General features: G+C 41.0%; 1 protein-coding gene across 11 annotated transcripts in view; it reads left to right on the forward strand.

Annotated features, from left to right (window-relative positions):
- ZNF280D (zinc finger protein 280D) overlaps window positions 1-19,813 on the forward strand; it is a 136,838-nt gene that overhangs the window by 30,851 nt on the left and 86,174 nt on the right. For all 11 annotated transcript variants that reach the window (XM_059700057.1, XM_059700121.1, XM_059700066.1 and 8 more), the window contains 3 exons: window positions 2,942-3,007; window positions 3,108-3,247; window positions 15,888-16,005. In XM_059700057.1, coding sequence (XP_059556040.1) covers window positions 2,942-3,007; window positions 3,108-3,247; window positions 15,888-16,005 — 324 coding nt within the window. The remainder of the gene's footprint in view (window positions 1-2,941; window positions 3,008-3,107; window positions 3,248-15,887; window positions 16,006-19,813) is intronic.

Genomic DNA, 19,813 nt, shown 5'->3' on the forward strand with positions numbered 1-19,813 from the left:
GAAAAAGAAATGGACTAAGATTAGCTGGTGACATTGGAGGTCTTTTGTTATTAGAAATCATAATTTTTATGGAGCTAAATTTTCTATTTATATATGTATTCTTATTTTTTTTTTCCACTTAAACTCAGAAGTAGAGGGAAAAAAGGGTTTAGAATACTTTGTTTAAAATGTCAGAATGTACTAAATAAGTTTGTGTTATTCTTAGATAGGGGTTCTCAATTCTAGGCAACCTGCCTTATCGCAGTGTCATCCATTCATAGATACAAAATGTATGGGTAGTGAATGATTGCAGTCTCTGGCCTGTATGCTAATAGTTGCTTCTGATCACATTCATTTTCCAGCAACTTGCATTTATATTCATGAAAGAGAAAGGCACTGTCTACAGCTACTATATTTGGATGACATAGCAGTTAGTTAAAACTTAAATCTTTATGGTTTTTAACAGAACATCTTGACACGTTTGTAGATACTAGATTTCAGTTAGAGTAATTGGATTTGACCTTGTTATAATGTTCACGCAAAGAGCAATAACACCTTTTAAAATATTCGCTCAAAAATATATAGAAGTGTAGAGAAATAATGTATGAATGTTAGATTTTCTTACCAAGATAGTGCTTAAAAGTGTGATTAAGAGGCTACTTTAGCTCTGCCGGTGTAATTCAGGGGATTAAGTGTTGTCCCATGCATTGAGTGGTCACTGGTTCGATTCCTGGTAAGGGTATATGCCTGGGTTGCCAGATCCCCAGTAGGGGCGTGCAGGTGGCAGCCCATCCATATTTTTATCCCTCTCTCCCTCTCCCGTCCTCTGTCTCTAAAATCAATAAAAATACAGGTATTTTTAAAAAGAATCCCTTGCTCTTTGCCCTTAAAAAACAAGAGGTTACTTTAAAATATTTGGAAAGCCTGATACTTTCTTCTGTTGCCCCTAAACTTGTAAGGGCACTTTTATTCAGTTTTATCAGAGGGATAATAACAATTGAATTCTCAATACCACTTCCTCTGGCACATTAATAATCTCTCATGGAGGTTCTAATTGGAGTGCCACTTTGATTATAAATAGAATGATACTTGTTGATGATAGTAGAACATAATTATATATTCTCTTTAATTATTGTTTCTAGTAATTGTGATTATTTTATACTGGACTATTACCATATTGTAAAATTGTTGTTGAAATTCTCTTATTGAAAACATGACAGTTAAGATTCAAGTTGATTTTATACTGATTGAACATGATTTAACAGTGTTCAACTAGAATAGTGTATACTAGTCCTATATAATAAAAGCCTAATATGCTAAGTGTCAGGTCGTCCGGTTGTTCGTTCAACCAATCAAAGCGTAATACGTTAATGATATGCTAAGGCCGCTCAACTGCTTGCTATGACGTGCACTGACCACCAGGGGGTAGATGCTCTTACCTGTAGGTTAGCTTGCTGCTGGGGTCTGACCGATTGGGGCTGAGCGAGACAGGCCAGACACACCCTGGAGCCCTCCTGCAGTCCCTCCCTGGCTGGCCAACCTCCTGTGTCCCTCTCCAGCCCCGATCGTGCACCAGTGGGGGTCCCTTGGCCTGGCCTGTGCCCTTTCACAATCCAGGAGCCCTCGGGGGATGTTGGAGAGCCAGTTTCTGCTCGATCCCGCAGGCCAGGCTGAGGAACCACAGTGGTGCACGAATTCATGCACCGGGCCTCTAGTTTTAAAATAATTATGTCAAAAAGGAGATTGACCCCTAGTGGAATTTCTTTTCTGAATTGTTAAGATACAGAATTTAAATGATTGTATTGTTGGTTATGTGTAGGCCATAAAATGTTAACATGGAATATGGTTTGAATGTTTACATAGAATTATCAGAAAGAAGGGGAAAATCTATGTTTTGTAGAATACAACCACTAAAAAGTACTTTAATAATAGTTCTTTGTTGTTTTGGTAAATACTTAATCATGAATTTCAGAATGAAAATGATGTTAAGTTATTGGAGCAAAGTTGTTTATTCAATAGGACATATGTAGTGCTTAGTTATAGACACTACATTGTCATTACCAGATAATAACCCTACTTCTGTGTGGCCCCTTACTTTATAGGATTATTTTATGAGATCTGGTTATTTTTTACTGGGATGGAAGTAAAGGACATTTTAATGATATTTGGAGTGTTTGTGCTTTTACCTTTTTCTAACCAACAATTTTAGGCAAAACCCACTCTTCCAAATTTTAGTTTGATAATTGAGTAACCTAAGAGTTACATTACAGAGTTTATATGCATGTAAGAATAAGGAAGTTTAAACTGATCCTGAAAGTCATATTAGAGACTCACATTGACTTCTGCTATAGTGGTAGATTTGAAACTCCTTAAGTTATAAGATACTCTGGTAAACTGTAGGTTCATTTTAGTTTGTAGCCTCTGTTAGTTTCCCTTTTAGAAATCAAGAGTAATGGTGCAGATAATCCAATGAGATCCCTCATAAGGTCACTTCAAAGCTTTTAGGGATGTGAATGGGATATGAAGCTTGGACAAGATTTTGATTTTGAGTAATAGGAACCTGAGTGTATATACAAACCTATCATCACTCAAAGATAGACATATACTTCAATTATAAGTTGTATATGAATGTACTTTTGGAAAAGTTTTATTAATAATGTGGAATATTTCTTTGCCATATAAAAGGTTTGACTTATATAGTCAGATTTATCAATTTTTTATTTTTAGCCTTTGGATTTTGAGTTATAGTTAAAAAGGTTGTTCTAATACTATGCAACAATTAAAGCTTGGAATCTTGTCCCTTTAGTAAATAAAGAAATAAATAAGTTTAACTGTATTTTAGAATAGTGATAACTTATAACTTCTTCCAGGAATCTATTTGTTTTCAATTCATGATTTCTATTATCTTAATATATATTTCATTCAAACAAATGAATTTTAAAATAAATTCAATTTTTTTCAGATATTTTAAATAGAGTAAACCCCAGCTCATATTCAAGAGGAATAAAGAATGGTGCACTCAGTCGGGGTACAGTATTATTTTACTCTTTTAATTTTAAAGAGAAGTATTTTGATATCATTGATTATACAGAAATATATTCAATATATTGTGTAATTTTGAAATACAGGTATTACTGCTGCATTCAAGCCTACAAGTCAACACTACACGAACCCAACATCAAATCCAGTGGCTGCCTCGCCAGTAAATTTTCATCCTGAAACTAGATCTTCAGATAATTCTGTTATTGTTCAGCCTTTGTCTAAACCTGTAAGTGTTTCTGAAACTACACAGTCAGCTCAGGTATACATTGGATATTATTTATAAATGTCAACAATACCCAATTAAAATTCTGAACTAGCATGGGTAGAAGCATTATCAACATCAGAAAATGTCAGCATTAAGAGCTCAACCAGTACCCAAAGAAATAACTGCAGGAACTAACTACACAACCTGTTTCTTAGTAATATGATTAAATTAAATAGGTACAGTATTAAAAACTGTGCTATCAAAACATGAATAAAAGTATAATCAGTAATGAATATTGCATAATGGCAAACTGTCTAAGATTATAAAATGCACCAAGTGTTCTTCATTCTTAATTGGGAAAATTATTGAGAGCCTATCATAGCTTTTTATTCTGAAAACGTACCTTTATAGTATTAAAAAAAAAAACCTCAACAAAAAGTACTAGTTAATGGTAATAGTTAAAATTTATTGAACTGTTAATATGTGTAAGGCTTTGTGCTAAATGACACATACATATATATATATGTATATATATATATATGTAATATAAGTAAATCTGATTTAATTCTTAAATATCCTGTGATGTAGGCACTATTGTTACCCTATTTTATATTTGAGGAAATTGAGGCTCACAGAGGTCCAGTAATTCATTACTGCCACAGAGCTGGCAAATGATAGATTTGGAATTTTACTCAGACTAACCCATAGTTCATATGTATTTATATATATATATACACACTAGGGGCCCGGTGCACGAAATTCGTGCACTGGGTGTGTGTGTGTGGGGGGGGGGGAGTGTCCCTCAGCCCAGCCTGCCCCCTCTCACATACTGGGAGCCCTCAGGCGTTGACCCCCATCACCCTCCAATCGCAGGATCGGCCCCTTGCCCAGGCCTGACGCCTCTGACAGAGGCGTCAGGCCTGGGCAGGGGACGCTCATTTCCCCCCATCACTGGTTCTGCCCCCAGCCCAGGCCTGATGCCTCTGGCCCAGGCGTCAGGCCTGGGCAGAGGATCCCCAGACCCCTCCGATTGCTGGCTCTGCCTCTTGCCCAGGCCTGACGCCTCGGCCAGAGGCGTAGAACCCCATCACCCTCCGATCGCCTGATTGGCCCCTTGCCCAGGCATGACGCCTCCGCCAGAGGTGTCAGGCTTGGACAGGGGACCCCCATCTCCCCCCGATCACTGGCTCTGGCCCCTGCCGAGGCCTGAGGCCTCTGGCCCAGGAATCATGCCTGGGCAGGGGACCCCCATCTCCCTCTGATTGCTTGCTCCACCCCCCGCCCAAGCCTGACGCCTCTGACCCAGGCTTCAGGCCTGGGCAAGGGGACCATCATATCCCCCGAATCCCCGGCTCCGCCCCCCACCTAGGCCTGATGCCTCGGCCAGAGGAGTTGACCCTCATCACCCTTGATCACCAATCACCGGATCGGCCCCTTGACCAGGCCTGAGGCCTCCGGCAGAGGTGTCAGGCCTGGGCAGGGGACCCCCAGCTCCCAGTGGTTGCAGGCTCCGCCCCTGCCCAGGCCTAACGCCTCTGGCCTAGGCGTCTGGCCCGGGCAGCGGGGACCTGCAGTGGCAGTGGCCCCGCGATCGTGGGCTTCACTTTAGGCCCAGGCAAGGGACCCCTAGCTCCTGGGACTGCCAGCTTCGACCGTGCCCAGCTCCCATCGCTGGCTCCACCCCTACTTCCTGCTCTCACTGGCCAGGGTGGAAAAGGCACCTGATTCTCCGATCATGGCTGGGGGGCAGGGCAAAGGCGGCCCCAGGGCCGCCTTTGCCCTGCCCCTCAGCTCTTAGCTCCCCCCTGGGTTTCCGATCACTGTCAGTGGCAGGGGGCTTCTTCCTGCTTTCCCTTTCGCCTCCCTGCATTGTGCCTACATATGCAAATTAACCGCCATCTTGTTGGCAGTTAATTTGCATATAGCCCTGATTAGCCAATGAAAAGGGTAGCGTCGTATGCCAATTACCATTTTTCTCTTTTATTAGTGTAGATATATTGTACATAAATGTATACTTTAACACGTTAAGCGTCTGGCCTGTTTTGTCTTCCAGATGGAAAGTATAGTGTCAGTCACCCGTGACTGCCATGGCGCTTACGTGTTAAGAAAAAAAAATGGTAGCATTGCTTTCGTGCGACCATTTTCAAAGTGCAATTTTCAGGCCCTGGAATTTCTTCAGAGATTCTTTCATGAGTTTGAAAATCAACACTATTATCACAAAAATAGAAAGACAATATTTGCCTTTTTCACTATGTTGACATTTATTGTAATAATGAGAGGCCCGGTGCACAAAAATTTGTGCAATCGGGCGGGCGGGGTCCCTCAGCCCGGCCTGTGCCGTCTCGCAGTCTGGGACCCCTCGGGAGAAAACGACCTGCTGGCTTAGGCCTGTTCCCGAGTGGCAGAGGGCAGGCCCAATCCCTAGGTGCAGCCCCTGGTCGGGCTCAGAGCAGGGCCAATTAGGGAGTTGGGGCGCCGCCCCCTGTCATGCACAGAGCAGGGCGGATCGGGAGATTGCGATGCCACCCTCAGTCATGCTCAGGGTAGGGCTGATTGGGGGGTTGGGGCACCGCCCTCTGTCACACTCAAGGCAGGGTCGATGGGCAGGTTGCGGCGCCACCCCCTGTCAGGCACAGAGCAGGGCTAATCAGGCGGTTGGGGTGCTGCCCCCTGTCACTCACAGAGCAGGGCCCATCAGGTGGGTGGGGCTCCGTACCCTGTCACGCACAGAGCAGGGTCGATCAGGGGGTTGGGGAGCTCCCCCCTGTCACTCACAGAGCAGGGCCCATCAGGGGGTTGGAGAGCTCCCCCCTGTCACTCACAGAGTAGGGCCGATAGGGGAGTTGGGGCACCGCCCCCTGTCACACACAGAGCAAGGCGAATCAGGGGGTTGGGGCGCCGCACCCTGTCACACTCAGGGCAGGGCCGATGGGGAGGTTATAGCTCTACCCCGTCACACACAGAGCAGGGCCTGTGCGGGGGCGGTTGGGGCGTCGCCCTCTATCACCCACAGAGCAGGGCCAATCGGGGTTGGGGCGCCGCCACTGTCACACTCAGGGCAGGGCCGATGGGGAGGTTATGGCTCTACCCCGTCACACACACAGCAGGGCCCGTGGGGGGGGCTGGGTGGGGCGCCGCACCCTGTCATACACAGAGCCACAGGGCAATCGGGGTTGGGGCGCCTTCCCCTGTCACGAGCAGAGCAGGGCGGATAGGGAGGTTGTGGCCCCGCCACCTGTCACATACAGAGCCGCAGGGTGATCAGGGGGTTTTGGTGCTGCCCCCTGTCATGCTGATCCCGGTGCCGGGAGGCATATTACCCTTTTACTATATAGGATGGAGGCCTGGTGCATGGGTGGGGGCCGGCTGGTTTGCCCTGAAGGGTGTCCTGGATCAGGATGGGGGTCCCCACTGGGGTGTCTGGCCAGCCTGGGTGAGGGGATGATGGCTGTTTGCAGCTGGTCACACACCCTTCAGGGTGGGGGTTCCCACTGGGGTGCCTGGCCAGTCTGGGTGAGGGGCTGAGGGCTGTTTTCAGGCTGGCGGGTGACTGAAGCTCCCAACCACTCCTTTTTTTCTTTTTCTTTTTATTCTGGGCCAGCTTTAGCTCTGAGGCTCCAGCTCTTAGGCCTCCGCTGCTGAAAGCAGGTTTCTGGCCTTTGTTTACCTTCTGTATTTGAAACAATGTTGCAATCCTGCTGGCTGAAGCCCGGCGACTAAAGCAGGTTTCTGGGGCTTTGTTTAGCTTCTATATTTGTAACATAGTTGCTTAGAGTTGCAGCTCAGAGGCCGGCAGCAGCAGGCGGGGAACGTTGGAGTCCTCCGTCACTGAAGCAAGCAAGCCTCATGTTAGCTTCCAGCTGCCTGGCTGCCTGCCGCCATCTTGGCTGGCAGTTAATTTGCATATCACCCTGATAATCCAATGGGAAGGGTAGCAGTCGTAGGCTAATTACCATGTTTCTCTCTTTTTTAAAAAAAATATATTTTATTGATTTTTCACAGAGAGGAAGGGAGAGAGATAGAGAGTCAGAAACATCGATGAGAGAGAAACATCAATCAGCCGCCTCCTGCACATCCCCCACTGGGGATGTGACCGCAACACAGGTACATGCCCTTGACCGGAATCGAACCTGGGACCTTTCAGTCCGCAAGCCGACGCTCTATCCGCCGAGCCAAACCGGTTTTGGCCATGTTTCTCCTTTATTAGATAGGATAATACAAAGACACTATTTACCTTTTCACCATGTTGACATTTGCACTTATAATATAAAAGCAATGGTGAGTAAACTGCTTGTGCCTCACGACAGTGGTATCAAGCTGTACTAATAGTTTTTGTATTAGTCACCACCATGCATTCACAGTAAAAAATATTACAGTCATACTCAATTTACCTTATGAAGTATTGAAATACTTTGTTAATTCTAATTTTGAATATGTGTCTTTAAAAAATGTTTTGTGTAGTGAAATGGGTAGTATGCATAAAGCATTTCTGTGTCTGAAGTATGATATATTTTGAGGAAAATCACTTGTGTATTGAATTGTAAGCTAAACTACCCACTTTTTAAAAACAGAAGAACATTTTTACTTGAAAGAATGACTAACAACCCATGGTGTATTATTTATTTTTGTGTAGAAATGTTACCATAAACATGTGGTTTAAAACCACACACATTTCTTATCTCATACTTTTTGTGCATTAGTAGTCAGTTCATGGCTTAGCTAGATCCTCTGCTTCAAGATCTCACAAGGCTACATTCAAGGTGTGGGATCTGAGGTTGAAGTCTCATCTGAAGCTCCGCAGGGGAAATATCTGTTTCTAAGTTCTCATGGTATTTATTGAAAGCACTGTTCCTTAAGGGTTGTCATACTGAGAGTCTCAGTATTTTACTGGCTTTTGACTGGCTCTTTTTCAGGTGGGTCATGGCTTTTGCTTCCTCAAAGTCCGAAAGAGAAAGAGAATCCTTAACTGGGTGGCATTAAAATCTTATATAATGTGATCACATACAAAAATTGTTTATCTTGTCACCTTTGCTGTATTCTTTTGGTTAGAAGCAAGTAACATGTCTTGCCTGTACTAAAAGGGAATCACGTAGAACATGAATACCAGAGCGGAGGGGTCATGGAGGCCACTTTTGAGTCTGTTCAACACACACAATGAGTTACTTAATCTTGGTTATTTGGCAAACATTTCCACAAAATTGAAAAAGGCACATGTCACGTAGGAAAACCGTTGATAGTATTTCTGTGAAGAGTAAAATTTGAGCTTTCAAGCAAAAATTAGAATTTTTGAAAACTTGTATCTGCTACCATGATCTTTTTTTTTTTTTTTAATATATTTTATTGATTTTTTACAGAGAGGAAGGGAGAGAGATAGAGAGTTAGAAACATCGATGAGAGAGAAACATCGATCAGCTGCCTCCTGCACATGGATCCCCCATACTGGGGATGTGCCCGCAACCAAGGTACATGCCCTTGACCGGAATCGAACCTGGGACCTTTCAGTCCACAGGCCGACGCTCTATCCACTGAGCCAAACCGGTTTCGGCAAGCTACCATGATCTTGACAGCTTCCCAGTACTTCAAGACTTTTCTGATGGGTAGTATTAATAATTAAGATTTTTGTGTCACTGTATACTGAACTCTGTCAAGATTTGGATGATCTGCATAATTCAAAGAAACCAGTATTTTCCATATAACCAATTCATGATGTTACAAAATTATGCCTGAAAGAAAGATCCTTTCAAAGTGTAAGATAGACTAATAGATTTTAATGTAACAAAGTACAAAGTTTAGTGATAAGGAGTAAGTAAGATTTTGCATTCCAACAAACCTTTAAGAAAATACCAACTGTTGAGTTTTGGTGTAGTATTAAAGAAGGGCACTTACAGTTATCCTAAAGTGCTTTAAAATACTCCCCCTTTCAACTATATATATTTATAAAGCCATATTGTCTTTATATTTTTCAACCAAACATTTCCTAGCAAATTAAAAGCAGAAGTAGATATGAGACTATAGCAGGTTTTGATTAAGCTAGCTAGACACTAAAGAGATTTGCCACTCTTTAATTTTTTTTTTGTTTTCAAGATAGTCATAAAAATTACTTATGTTAATCTATCATTGGTTTATTATAGTTTAAAATAATATTAATGCATATTTTTAAATTTTTCTGTTTTAATTTCTAATATGGCAAATATTAATGAATATGTCCCACCTGAATAAAAAAACTCTTTTGGGTCTTCAGTAATTGTTAAATGTGTAAAGCGGTCCTGAAACCAAGGAGTTAGAGTATTAACACAAAAAGTTACCCAAAATATAGAGTCTTTGCTATAAGTTAAAATCAAATTAACTGTTTTTTTTTTCATGTTTATAATAAGCTATTTGACATTGGCCTTAGAGAATAGTAAATTTTCCTTATGTTCTTTTGGCAGTAAGGGAAACAACTACCAAAGCACCTGTACATTTTCTTGCAAATAATCAGGCTTAACACCACAATTGAATCCAAATATTTTTAGTACTAATAGTTTATTTTTTTTCTGTATTTTATATCTTATTACTCTAAGGTAATTTACCTACCTCTTGGCACTAAAAATTGATATTTTGAGGTGGTATCTTTCATAGAAGAGTTATTAAATTTATTTTAGCCTACATAAAAATGAAAAGGAAGACTACAGCCTTTTAAAACTATGGCTAATGCTCTGGTTTCTCTTCAGACCGTATAAATCTTTCGCCTTTTAAAACTATGGCTAAATAAATGCAACTTCCATTTATATTTTGAAGATGTTATATATCATAAAAAATAAGAATATCTTTGGGCAGATACCTACCTCCCACCAACTCCCTCCTCCCCCTTTGCGAATTCTCTTCTGTGGTTTTAGCATTCTGAAGTAATGATTAATAGTGAAATGAGCCCTGAATTAGTATTTAAAAGACTTAGATTGAAGCAAGAGATTTGAATGCTGATTTTGCTTTGCTCTTAACCATTGTCAAACCTCTCTGAGCCTCATTTTCTTTATTTCTAAAATGAGAGATTTTACCCAAACTACTAACTCTCAATTTTGGCTTCTAAGGTTCCATAGGCTATATTGAATGCTACTGTAGATGGAAAGCTATCCAAAATATAAAGATTATTTGCTATTAGTTGGAATCACATTAAGTCAGTAGTTTTCTAATGCTTATCGTAAGCTGTTTGGCATTTGGAGACTAGAAAACCAAAAAAAGAAACTTAGTTATTTAATTCAGTTTGCTAGAGAAATCTTTCCAGCATTGGACTCAGACAGAAAAAAAACAAAGTTTGGGGTGGTATCTTTGGTGTTATAAACGTTAGAAACTAATACTTTCTAAATTACAGTGTTTTATTTATATGGGCATAGTTTTTAAATCAAAGCACCTCAATTGGTGTTTCCCAATCTTGGAGAATACTTAAAGGAGAGATTTTACCAATTAGTCTGGGTGGGTCCTGAAATGATGCATTTTAAACAACTCTCCCAAGTGATTCTAATGTGCAGTTAAAGTTAAGAATGACAGATGTATTCTGGAATGAATTGAGAATCTACTTTAAGGGAACTTACTCTGAATTTTGGAAGCAACGGTTTTCAATAAATTATAGTTTTTTATTTTATGTCATGTTTTTGTTTGTTTACTTTTTCATGGAATATCTCTATACTTCAGCATCTCCTTTAGATAGCAGGGATCTATTATCACCTATAAAGTCACTGTGATATAGCCTAAGGGCATAGGCTTTGTAATCAGACCTGGGTTCTAATTCAACCCCAGCAATAAGAAGTTGGGGCTATATCACTAACCTTACATAACTATAGTCAATCTATAAATTTATAGAATGGTGTATAATATTTGGTCTTTATTAGTCAAGTACTTGATTTAATTCATACATGCACTGTGAATTTCAAGTACATATATGTACTGTGTAGTGCAAATATATTTAAAGTGCAAGTACATTTAAATTTGAAAGGTGACTAACTTGAAGCTCAGAAGTTTCTGGCCCAAGGTTTCATAAATAAATGTATAGGTCTTCTTAATCCCAGTCTAATGCCTTACTGTTGTATTTGATATCTTTCCAAACTATTTTATAAGATATTAAAATTCCCTATTGCTGAATTATTTTAATCAGTTAATGTTGAATAACATGAAACCTGGGCTCTGAAATTGTGGTAATTAACCAGAGTTATCCCCTAAGAAAGTGTTATCAGTATTAACTTTATATTTCTGTTAAAGTACTATTTTAGAAAATGCAAGTAAATATTTTCCATTTTTTGAAGGGCAAATATTTGGAGAAAATATTTATCTTGAATTGAGATTGTGGTTGGTTACGTTTAAATCATATGACTGTGGCATTATTGATTTTTTTAATACTATCATGTAAAGCTCAAATGCAGCTATCTTCCTGTTAGTCCTCAAATACTAAGGGTGGTTTGGGTTACTTCAATACCTGTTTCCATAACTTTTTTTAAAACAACAGCCATCATTTATTTAGTCACAGATTTGCAATGTGTACAGGCTGTGATAAGAAAGACCCATTTCTTTTTCTTAATTACTTTTATTGGGGTATAATTGACAATATATGAATTTTCGGTGTACAACATAAAGATTTGATTATTTGTATATATTGCAAGATGATAACCATAGTAAGTCTAGTTAACAACTAACTCCATATGTATGGAGTTTTTTTTAATAAGAAATTTTAATATCTTAGCAACTTTCAAATATTCAGTATGTTGTTGTTATTGTTATTTTGTTAATCCTCACCTGAGGATACTTTTTCCATTGATTTCTAGAGAGTAGAAAGGAAGGAGGAGGCTGGGAGAGAAACATGGATGTGAGAGAGACACATCAACTGGTTGCCTCCAGGAGGTGCCCCAACCAGGGCAGGGAACAAACCTGCAGCTGAGGAAGGTCCCCTCGAGCATCGGTCAAACCTGAGACCCTTTGGTGAGCAGGCAGACGCTCTGCCACTGAGCCACAATGGCCAGGCTGCTTTTAACTGCGGTTACGATGCTGTCAATTACATTGCTGTGACTTATTTTATGGGTGGAATTTTTTACCTTTGATTCCCTTCACCCATTTGTTTTCATAATTTCTTAACCAACCAATGTCAATAGAAAAGTTGGTAGCAAAACAAAATTTTAAAAATGTAGTTATTCCTTAATTTATTAGCATAAAACAAACTTTCATGTTTTTACTTTAAAATAATGTTTATTTGGGGGAGAAAAGTTTAGAAAGAGACATGTATTTTGAATATTTTCCTCCTCAGATAGTGTAGAGTATCAAATCAGAACCAAATGGTGAATACAGACACATATTCCTCTTTTCTCACTGAACATTCTACTTTGAATATTCTTTGGATTCTTCTAAAAAATATGATCTTAGTGGTTCTATGAAAGTTTGTTCTTTAATTTTTTTAAGCCATTCTGCCATTGTTGGACATATAGATTGCCATTGCCTTTATTTGCAAAAATTAAAAAGTAATAACATTTACTATTTATTTGCATTTAAATATTTTTGCTATTAAAATGTTATCATTTTTAATTTTTAAACGTTAAATTGATTTCAAATGAATATTGGACTTAACGGGAAAATAATACAAAGTTTCATTAAAAAAAAAAAAAGAATTCCATATACCCCTAACCCAGTTTACCCTAACGTTAACATCTCTCTTATCATAATCAGGTAGTCAACATTAACTAACTGCAGACCTTATTTGAATTTACCAGTTTTTCTGTTAATGTCATTTTTCATTCACAAGATCCTAGTCAGGATCATAGGTAGTTATAGCAGTTAGTTATTTCTTCTTAGTCTCCTCATCATTTTCTGCAGTTACTGACTCTTTGTCTTTCGTGACCTTGATACTTTTTGCTTTCAATATTATCATCTTTATTTTTTATTTATTTTTACTTTTTGAAATGTATGTTAATTAATAATTTTATTATACATACTAGGGGCCCGGTGCACGAAATTCGTGCACTGGGTGTGTGTGTGGGGGGAGTGTCCCTCAGCCCAGCCTGCCCCCTCTCACATACTGGGAGCCCTCAGGCGTTGACCCCCATCACCCTCCAATCGCAGGATCGGCCCCTTGCCCAGGCCTGACGCCTCTGGCCTAGGCGTCCGGCTCGGGCAGCGGGGACCCGCAGCTGCAGCGGCCCCACGATCGTGGGCTTCGCTTTAGGCCCAGGCAAGGGACCCCTAGCTCCTGGGACTGCCAGCTTCGACCGTGCCCAGCTCCCATCGCTGGCTCCACCCCTACTTCCTGCTCTCACTGGCCAGGGCGGAAAAGGCACCTGATTCTCCGATCATGGCTGGGGGGCAGGGCAAAGGCGGCCCCAGGGCCGCCTTTGCCCTGCCCCCCAGCTCTTAGCTCCCCCCTGGGTTTCCGATCACTGTCAGTGGCAGGGGGCTTCTTCCTGCTTTCCCTTTCGCCTCCCTGCATTGTGCCTACATATGCAAATTAACCGCCATCTTGTTGGCAGTTAACTGCCAATCTTAGTTGGCAGTTAACTGCCAATCTTAGTTGGCAGTTAATTTGCATATATCCCTGATTAGCCAATGAAAAGGGTATCGTCGTACGCCAATTACCATTTTTCTCTTTTATTAGTGTTGATTTTTTTATTTTATTGTTTAAGGTATTACAAAGAGTAGTACATATGTCTCCTTTTTTTTCCCCTCATTGACCTTCCCCCAGCCTCACCTACCCCCTGGCACTTGCCCTCCCTGCCGGGACACCCCCCCCCCCCCGCCCCCCAGTGTCTTGATGTTATCATCTTTAAAACAATGCCAGTTCAGTACTTAAAAGCTGCCATTGTTGTTATTTGCATTTATTTGACTAGTAAATTGGAAAAAAGTTTTTTGTTGTGTATTGGTCATTTGTATTTTGCTTTTTAAAAAAATACATGTTTTTATTGATTTCCAGGGAGAGGAAGGGAGAGGGAGAGAGAGATAGAAACATTAATGATGAGAGAGAATCACCATCAGCTGCCTCCTACCTGGCTCACACTGGAGATCGAGCCCGCAACCCAGGCATGTGCTCTGACTGGGAATGGAACCATAACCTCCTGGTTCATAGGTTGATGCTCAACCTCTGAGCCACACTGGCCAGGCTGTATTTTGCTTTTGAAGTGTTTCATTTTATGTTCTTTGCCCATTCTTAAAGTGACTTTTTCCCTTTAGGTTTTTTTTTTTTTTAATTGATTTCAGAAAGGAAGGGAGAGAAATAGAGAGATAGAAACATCAATGATGAGAGAGAATCATTGATTGGCTGCCTCCTACATGCCCTCTACTGGGGGAGGTATCTAGCCCACAACCTGGGCATGTGCCCTTGGCCAGAATCGAACCTGGGACCCTCTATCCACTGAGCCAAACTTCTAGGGCCCCTTTAGATTTTTAAGCATTGCTAATCTTAAAGCTTTTGCATGTTAAATGTTATGATGTATAGAATGATCCAGAAGTCACAGAGTTTATTCTCCTCAATGATGATCTTTTATAAATAGCGTTCGAATATATTGTGTGTATCAGTATATTTAATATATAATAGTATTGGAGTATATATCTCTAAATTATATAGACCACACTTTTCATAATTAGTTATACTAAACATATGTGTGTTAATGTAAATTTATACTGCCTTATACTTTATCACATGATTCATCTCATACTTTTTACTCTTCTTGAGATTGTTCTGCTTACTGCGACCATCCTCATGGAAAGGCTGGAACTTCCCTTGAGCTGTAAGGTCTCCAGCTGGCCTAGATCATTTTTTTAAACAACTTTCATTGAAAATCCTGTCTGCCAGGTTTTCTTATTTGTTCACTTTGCTGATCAGGCAGCTTTTGTCTTTACCCTGTGAGATGGGAGATTACCTGGCCCAGCATAGGTTTCTGTGGGATGGTGGGAAGAGTGAAGAACCCATTCTTTCTCTTCCTAATATTTGGCTTATACATTTTTCCAATAAGGATGATTCTAAAACTCATACCATCTATACTAATAAAAGGATAATATGCTAATTAGACTGGACATCCTTCTGGACATCCTTCTGAGGGCCGGCAGCCGCGGCAACTGTGAGGGCCGAGGGCCAGTCTGTCGCCGAGGTCCCTTTTGCAGATGCTGCGGGAGAAGGCAGAAGGGAGAAGGCGGTGCTGTGGGAGAAGGCAGAAGGCTGGTATTGTGGGAGAAGGCAGAAGGGAGAAGGCCGGCACCGCAGGAGAAGGCAGAAGAGAGAAGGCCGGCACCGCAGGAGAAGGCAGAAGGGAGAAAGTGGCAGTTAGGCAGTTAGGGCCATCAGGCCAGGAGGGGAGAGCAGTTAGGGAGATCAGGCCAGGAGAGGAGAGCAGTTAGGGGGATCAGGCCAGGAGAGGAGAGCAGTTAGGGGGATCAGGCCAGCATGGGACAGCAGTTAGGCATTCAGGGGATCGGGCCGGCAGGGGAGAGCAGTTAGGGGTGATCAGGCCAGCAGGGGAGCAGTTAGAGGCATCAGGCAGGCAGGCAGGCAGGCAGGGAGCAGTTAGGAGCCAGTGGTTCCAGATTACAAGAGTAATTGAGTCATCAAAGGTTAGTCTTATAATATTGCAGTTAAATTTACTTTTATAAAAGTATGAAACAGAATAATTATAACTGTCTTGAATAAATGTAATAATCCTCTGAAATATTTTAACAGGGTTACATAACAAACTCATCACGAGTTGCATCTAGTAATTCGACAGAGTTGCTGTTTGACTTGACCCAGGATACAGGATTATCACATTACCAAGGGGGACCGACACTTTGTATAACAGGTTGGTTTTAGTATTTTTTTAAAAAATTATAAGAAGAAACTTGGTGAATATGCATGTGAAATAGATTTTCTGTTTGAAGTCTTTGTCTTCATGTTAAGTTTTTTATATAGTAAAGTAGAATGGTGCTAATCTTGCATGGCTTTCTTGGGTCGTTTTAAATCTTATTTAATGATAGAATATTTTACTTCCTTTTAATGATGTAGGCTAATTGACTTTGAGATTGTTCTCACTTGCACTAAACATACACTGAAAATAATTTTTATAAGTTAGATAAGTCCTCTGATAACCTGAATACTCTGTTAAAAGAAGTACTAAACCTTCTATGATGATGAGTGTGAAAAGTATATGATTATAGTTAATGTTTTAATTAGCTTAGTGGCTTTCTACTAATTTAATGATTTACATATGATAAGTATGATTATAGAGTACTATTATAAAGTGGTTATAATAAATTTGTATATAATTAGTATTCACTAAATGCCCTTTGAAGGAGTAATGAAATGTCCCTATTGAAGAAGAGTTAAAGTTCTTTGTATACTAATAACAAAGCTCTTCATTAACCTACAATATAAAATAGTTTGCTATAAAAAAATTTATATAATTGAAAATTACCTGTAATCAAAGCAGTTATGCTTTGTATATTAGCAATTTTGAAATATTTCAAATATTTGACTAGAGATACACAAGATTTGGGGGACTTTTTAAAAATTATTTTCTACTAGATCAATGTAGAAAATTTACCAAATCTCTCCCAGTGTTTTAATAGTAATATTAGTGCCTAAAATGCTTTTCTATTTAGATAACATTTATTTGATATTCACTTCTTTGGGTGTCACTTACTTGTGACACTTGTAGAAATCTAATTTTTAAAATAGGTAGGAACCAGCTTTGGCCGGATACTCAGTTAGTTAGAGCTTTGTCCAATATGCCAAGATTGCAGATTGGATCCCCTGTTGGGGCACATACAAGAATCAACCAATGTATTCATAAATAAGTGGAACAACAAACCTCTCTTCTCTCTTTCCCTCTTTCCTTCCTCTCCCTCTCTTTTCCCTCTCTCTCTTCCCCTCCTTCTCCCCCTTTCTCCTCCCCCCCTGTCTCTTTCTCAAGTCAATCCATAAAAATAAAAAATAGGTAGGAACCAAAAGAAACATGGAGAAAAAAATAGTGGTCTTAAGTCAGGTTTTACAAAACACATGGACTTTTTATTCATAGGAAAGGTCTGAATTCTTGAAACTTCTTGCAGTAAGGACAGTGGCACTTACTCTTTAAGTTTCCTACTGCAGAGAGAAAGACTTCAGCCTGAGCAATAAGTGGGATGATTTAGAGATGTTAGTCTTGAGATTTTTGTAGCCTTCATCAAGTCTTTACACTTTAGTTTTCTCATATTATTAAAATGGAACTTTTATTTTTCTTATTTAGTGCATTCTCTAGATGAGGAATCAGCCATTTGGAGATAAATTTTTAATTCTTGCTCTATTTTAGTCAGAGCTTTTTGAAGTACAAATAAGATAAAATTTGAAAATGCATTATGAACTTTAAAGGACTTGATAGCAAATAGTTGCTGTGAATGATAATATGTGCTGTGTGTTCAGTAGCATGATTAACTGACCACTGTCAGGTGATCACACGAATGCTGGAGATTAGATTTGAAATTGATCTTGAATGAGAATAGGATTTTTACTGACAGAGAAAGGGCTGTTGAGTATAGGAAACAACATAAACCAAAGACAACAGAGATAAATAAGTTAAATGGTCAGAATTTAAAACTCTTAAATGCAGAGGGATTTTATTTCTTATGTTAAAAACGTTTTTGAAGTAAAACAGTTTTATTTCTATTGTTCATCTTGTTATATAATCAGATGCTTAATCCAAAATACCAATACTCATTGGCTTTTCAAGTAACCTGAGCATCTTACGAGAATGCTACTGTGATAACAAAATCCCAGGTCCCCATAGTATAGCCATTAGTAATTATCTGCTTTGAAGATGGAAAAAAAATCATTTTTATGTTATCTCAAAGGATGAAACAGAGGAGCCAATTAATATAATGCCTTATTTTTCTGACACGTTTCCCCTTATTAAAAAGCAGATAGGTGAATCTACTAGAATAATTTTTTTCTTCTAAAGATCTGAAATATTTTTTTAGTAATGATAATATCTATCATTTATTACTGAATGCTTTCAGCTATTGTGTTGGGTGCTTTAAATACACTATCTTATTTTATCTTAAAACAGCTTTGTAAAACAAGGTATAATAACAAAAGAGGAAACTGAGTCTCAGAGAAGTTAATTTAATAAGCCAAAAATACATATAGCTAGTCAGTGACAGAGCCTGGAATATTTCTCTTTTTTATTTCCAATTTTAAATCATTATTATTTTTCAATTATAGTTGACACTAGAGGCCCGGTGCACAAAAATTTGTGCACTGGGGGGGGGAGGGGAAAGGGGGGCCCCTCAGCTCGGCCTGTGCCCTCTCGCGGATTGGGGGCATGAGTGCCGGCGGGATCGGGTCCAGGGCGACCGCTGGCACTCACGCCTCCAACCCGCTCTCGCGGATTAGGGGCGTGACTGCGGGCGGACGCTGCAGCCGCCCCACCGGCCCGCGTCCGGGTCTGCCGGTGGGATCGGGTCCCGGGCGACCGCCGCAGCCTCCCAGCCGGCCCGTGTCCAGGTCTGCCGGTGGAATCGAGTCCCGGGCGACCACCGGCACTCACGCCTCCAACCCGCTCTCGTGGGTTGGGAGCGTGACTGCGGGCGGACGCCACAGCTGCCCCGCCAGCCGGTGTCCAGGTCTGCCAGCGGGATCGGGTCCCGGTTGGGGGCGTGAGTACAGGCGGACGCCGCAGCCGCCCCGCCGGCCCGCGTGCAGGTCTGCCGGCGGGATCGGGTCCGGGTTGGGGGCGTGAGTGCAGGCGGACGCCGCCCCACTGGCCCGCATCCGGGTCTGCTGGCGGGATCGGGTCCCGGGCGACCGCTAGCACTCAAGCCCCAACCTGCTCTCGCGGGTTTGGGGCATGAGTGCGGGCGGACACCACAGCCGCCCTGCCGGCCCGCGTCCGGGTCTGCCGGCGGGATCGGGTCCGGGTTGGGGGCGTGAGTGGGGGCGGACGCCGCAGCCGGCGGGATCGGGTCCCAGGCGACCGCCGGCACTCACACCCCCAACCAGCTCTCTGATGGCGCTGTACCATCCTGCCTGCAGTATTCAAATTAGCCGCCATCTTTGTTGGCGGTTAACTGCCATCTTAGTTGGCAGTTAATTTGCATATCGCCGTGATTAGCCAATGGGAAGGGTAGCGGTCGTACGCCAATTACCATGTTTCTCTTTTATTAGTGTAGATTGTATTAGTTTCAGGAGTACACCCCAGTGATTAGACATTACATAACTTACTAAGTGTTCATCCCAATAAATCTTGCACCCATCTAACACCATATATAGTTCTTAGAATATTATTGGCTATATTCTCTATGCTGTACTTTATATCCTCGTGACTGTTCTGTAATAACGAATTTGTACTTTTTAACCCCTTCACCTTTTTCACCCTTACACCCAACCCCACGACCCTCTGGTAATCGTCAAAATGTTCTCTGTATCTGTTCTGCTTGTTTGTTTATTTTGTTTTTTTAGAGTCAATTATTGATAGATTTGTACTAATTGCCATTTTATTGTTCATATTTTTTATCTTTTTTTCTTCCTAAACAAGACTCAAATATTTCATATAGTACTAGTTTAATGGTGATGAACTCCTTTAGCTTTTTCTTGTCTGGGAACTTCTTTATCTGTCATTTTATTCTAAACTAGGGGTC

This window comes from Myotis daubentonii, chromosome 1, assembly GCF_963259705.1.
Source record: "Myotis daubentonii chromosome 1, mMyoDau2.1, whole genome shotgun sequence".
Lineage (NCBI taxonomy): Eukaryota > Metazoa > Chordata > Mammalia > Chiroptera > Vespertilionidae > Myotis > Myotis daubentonii.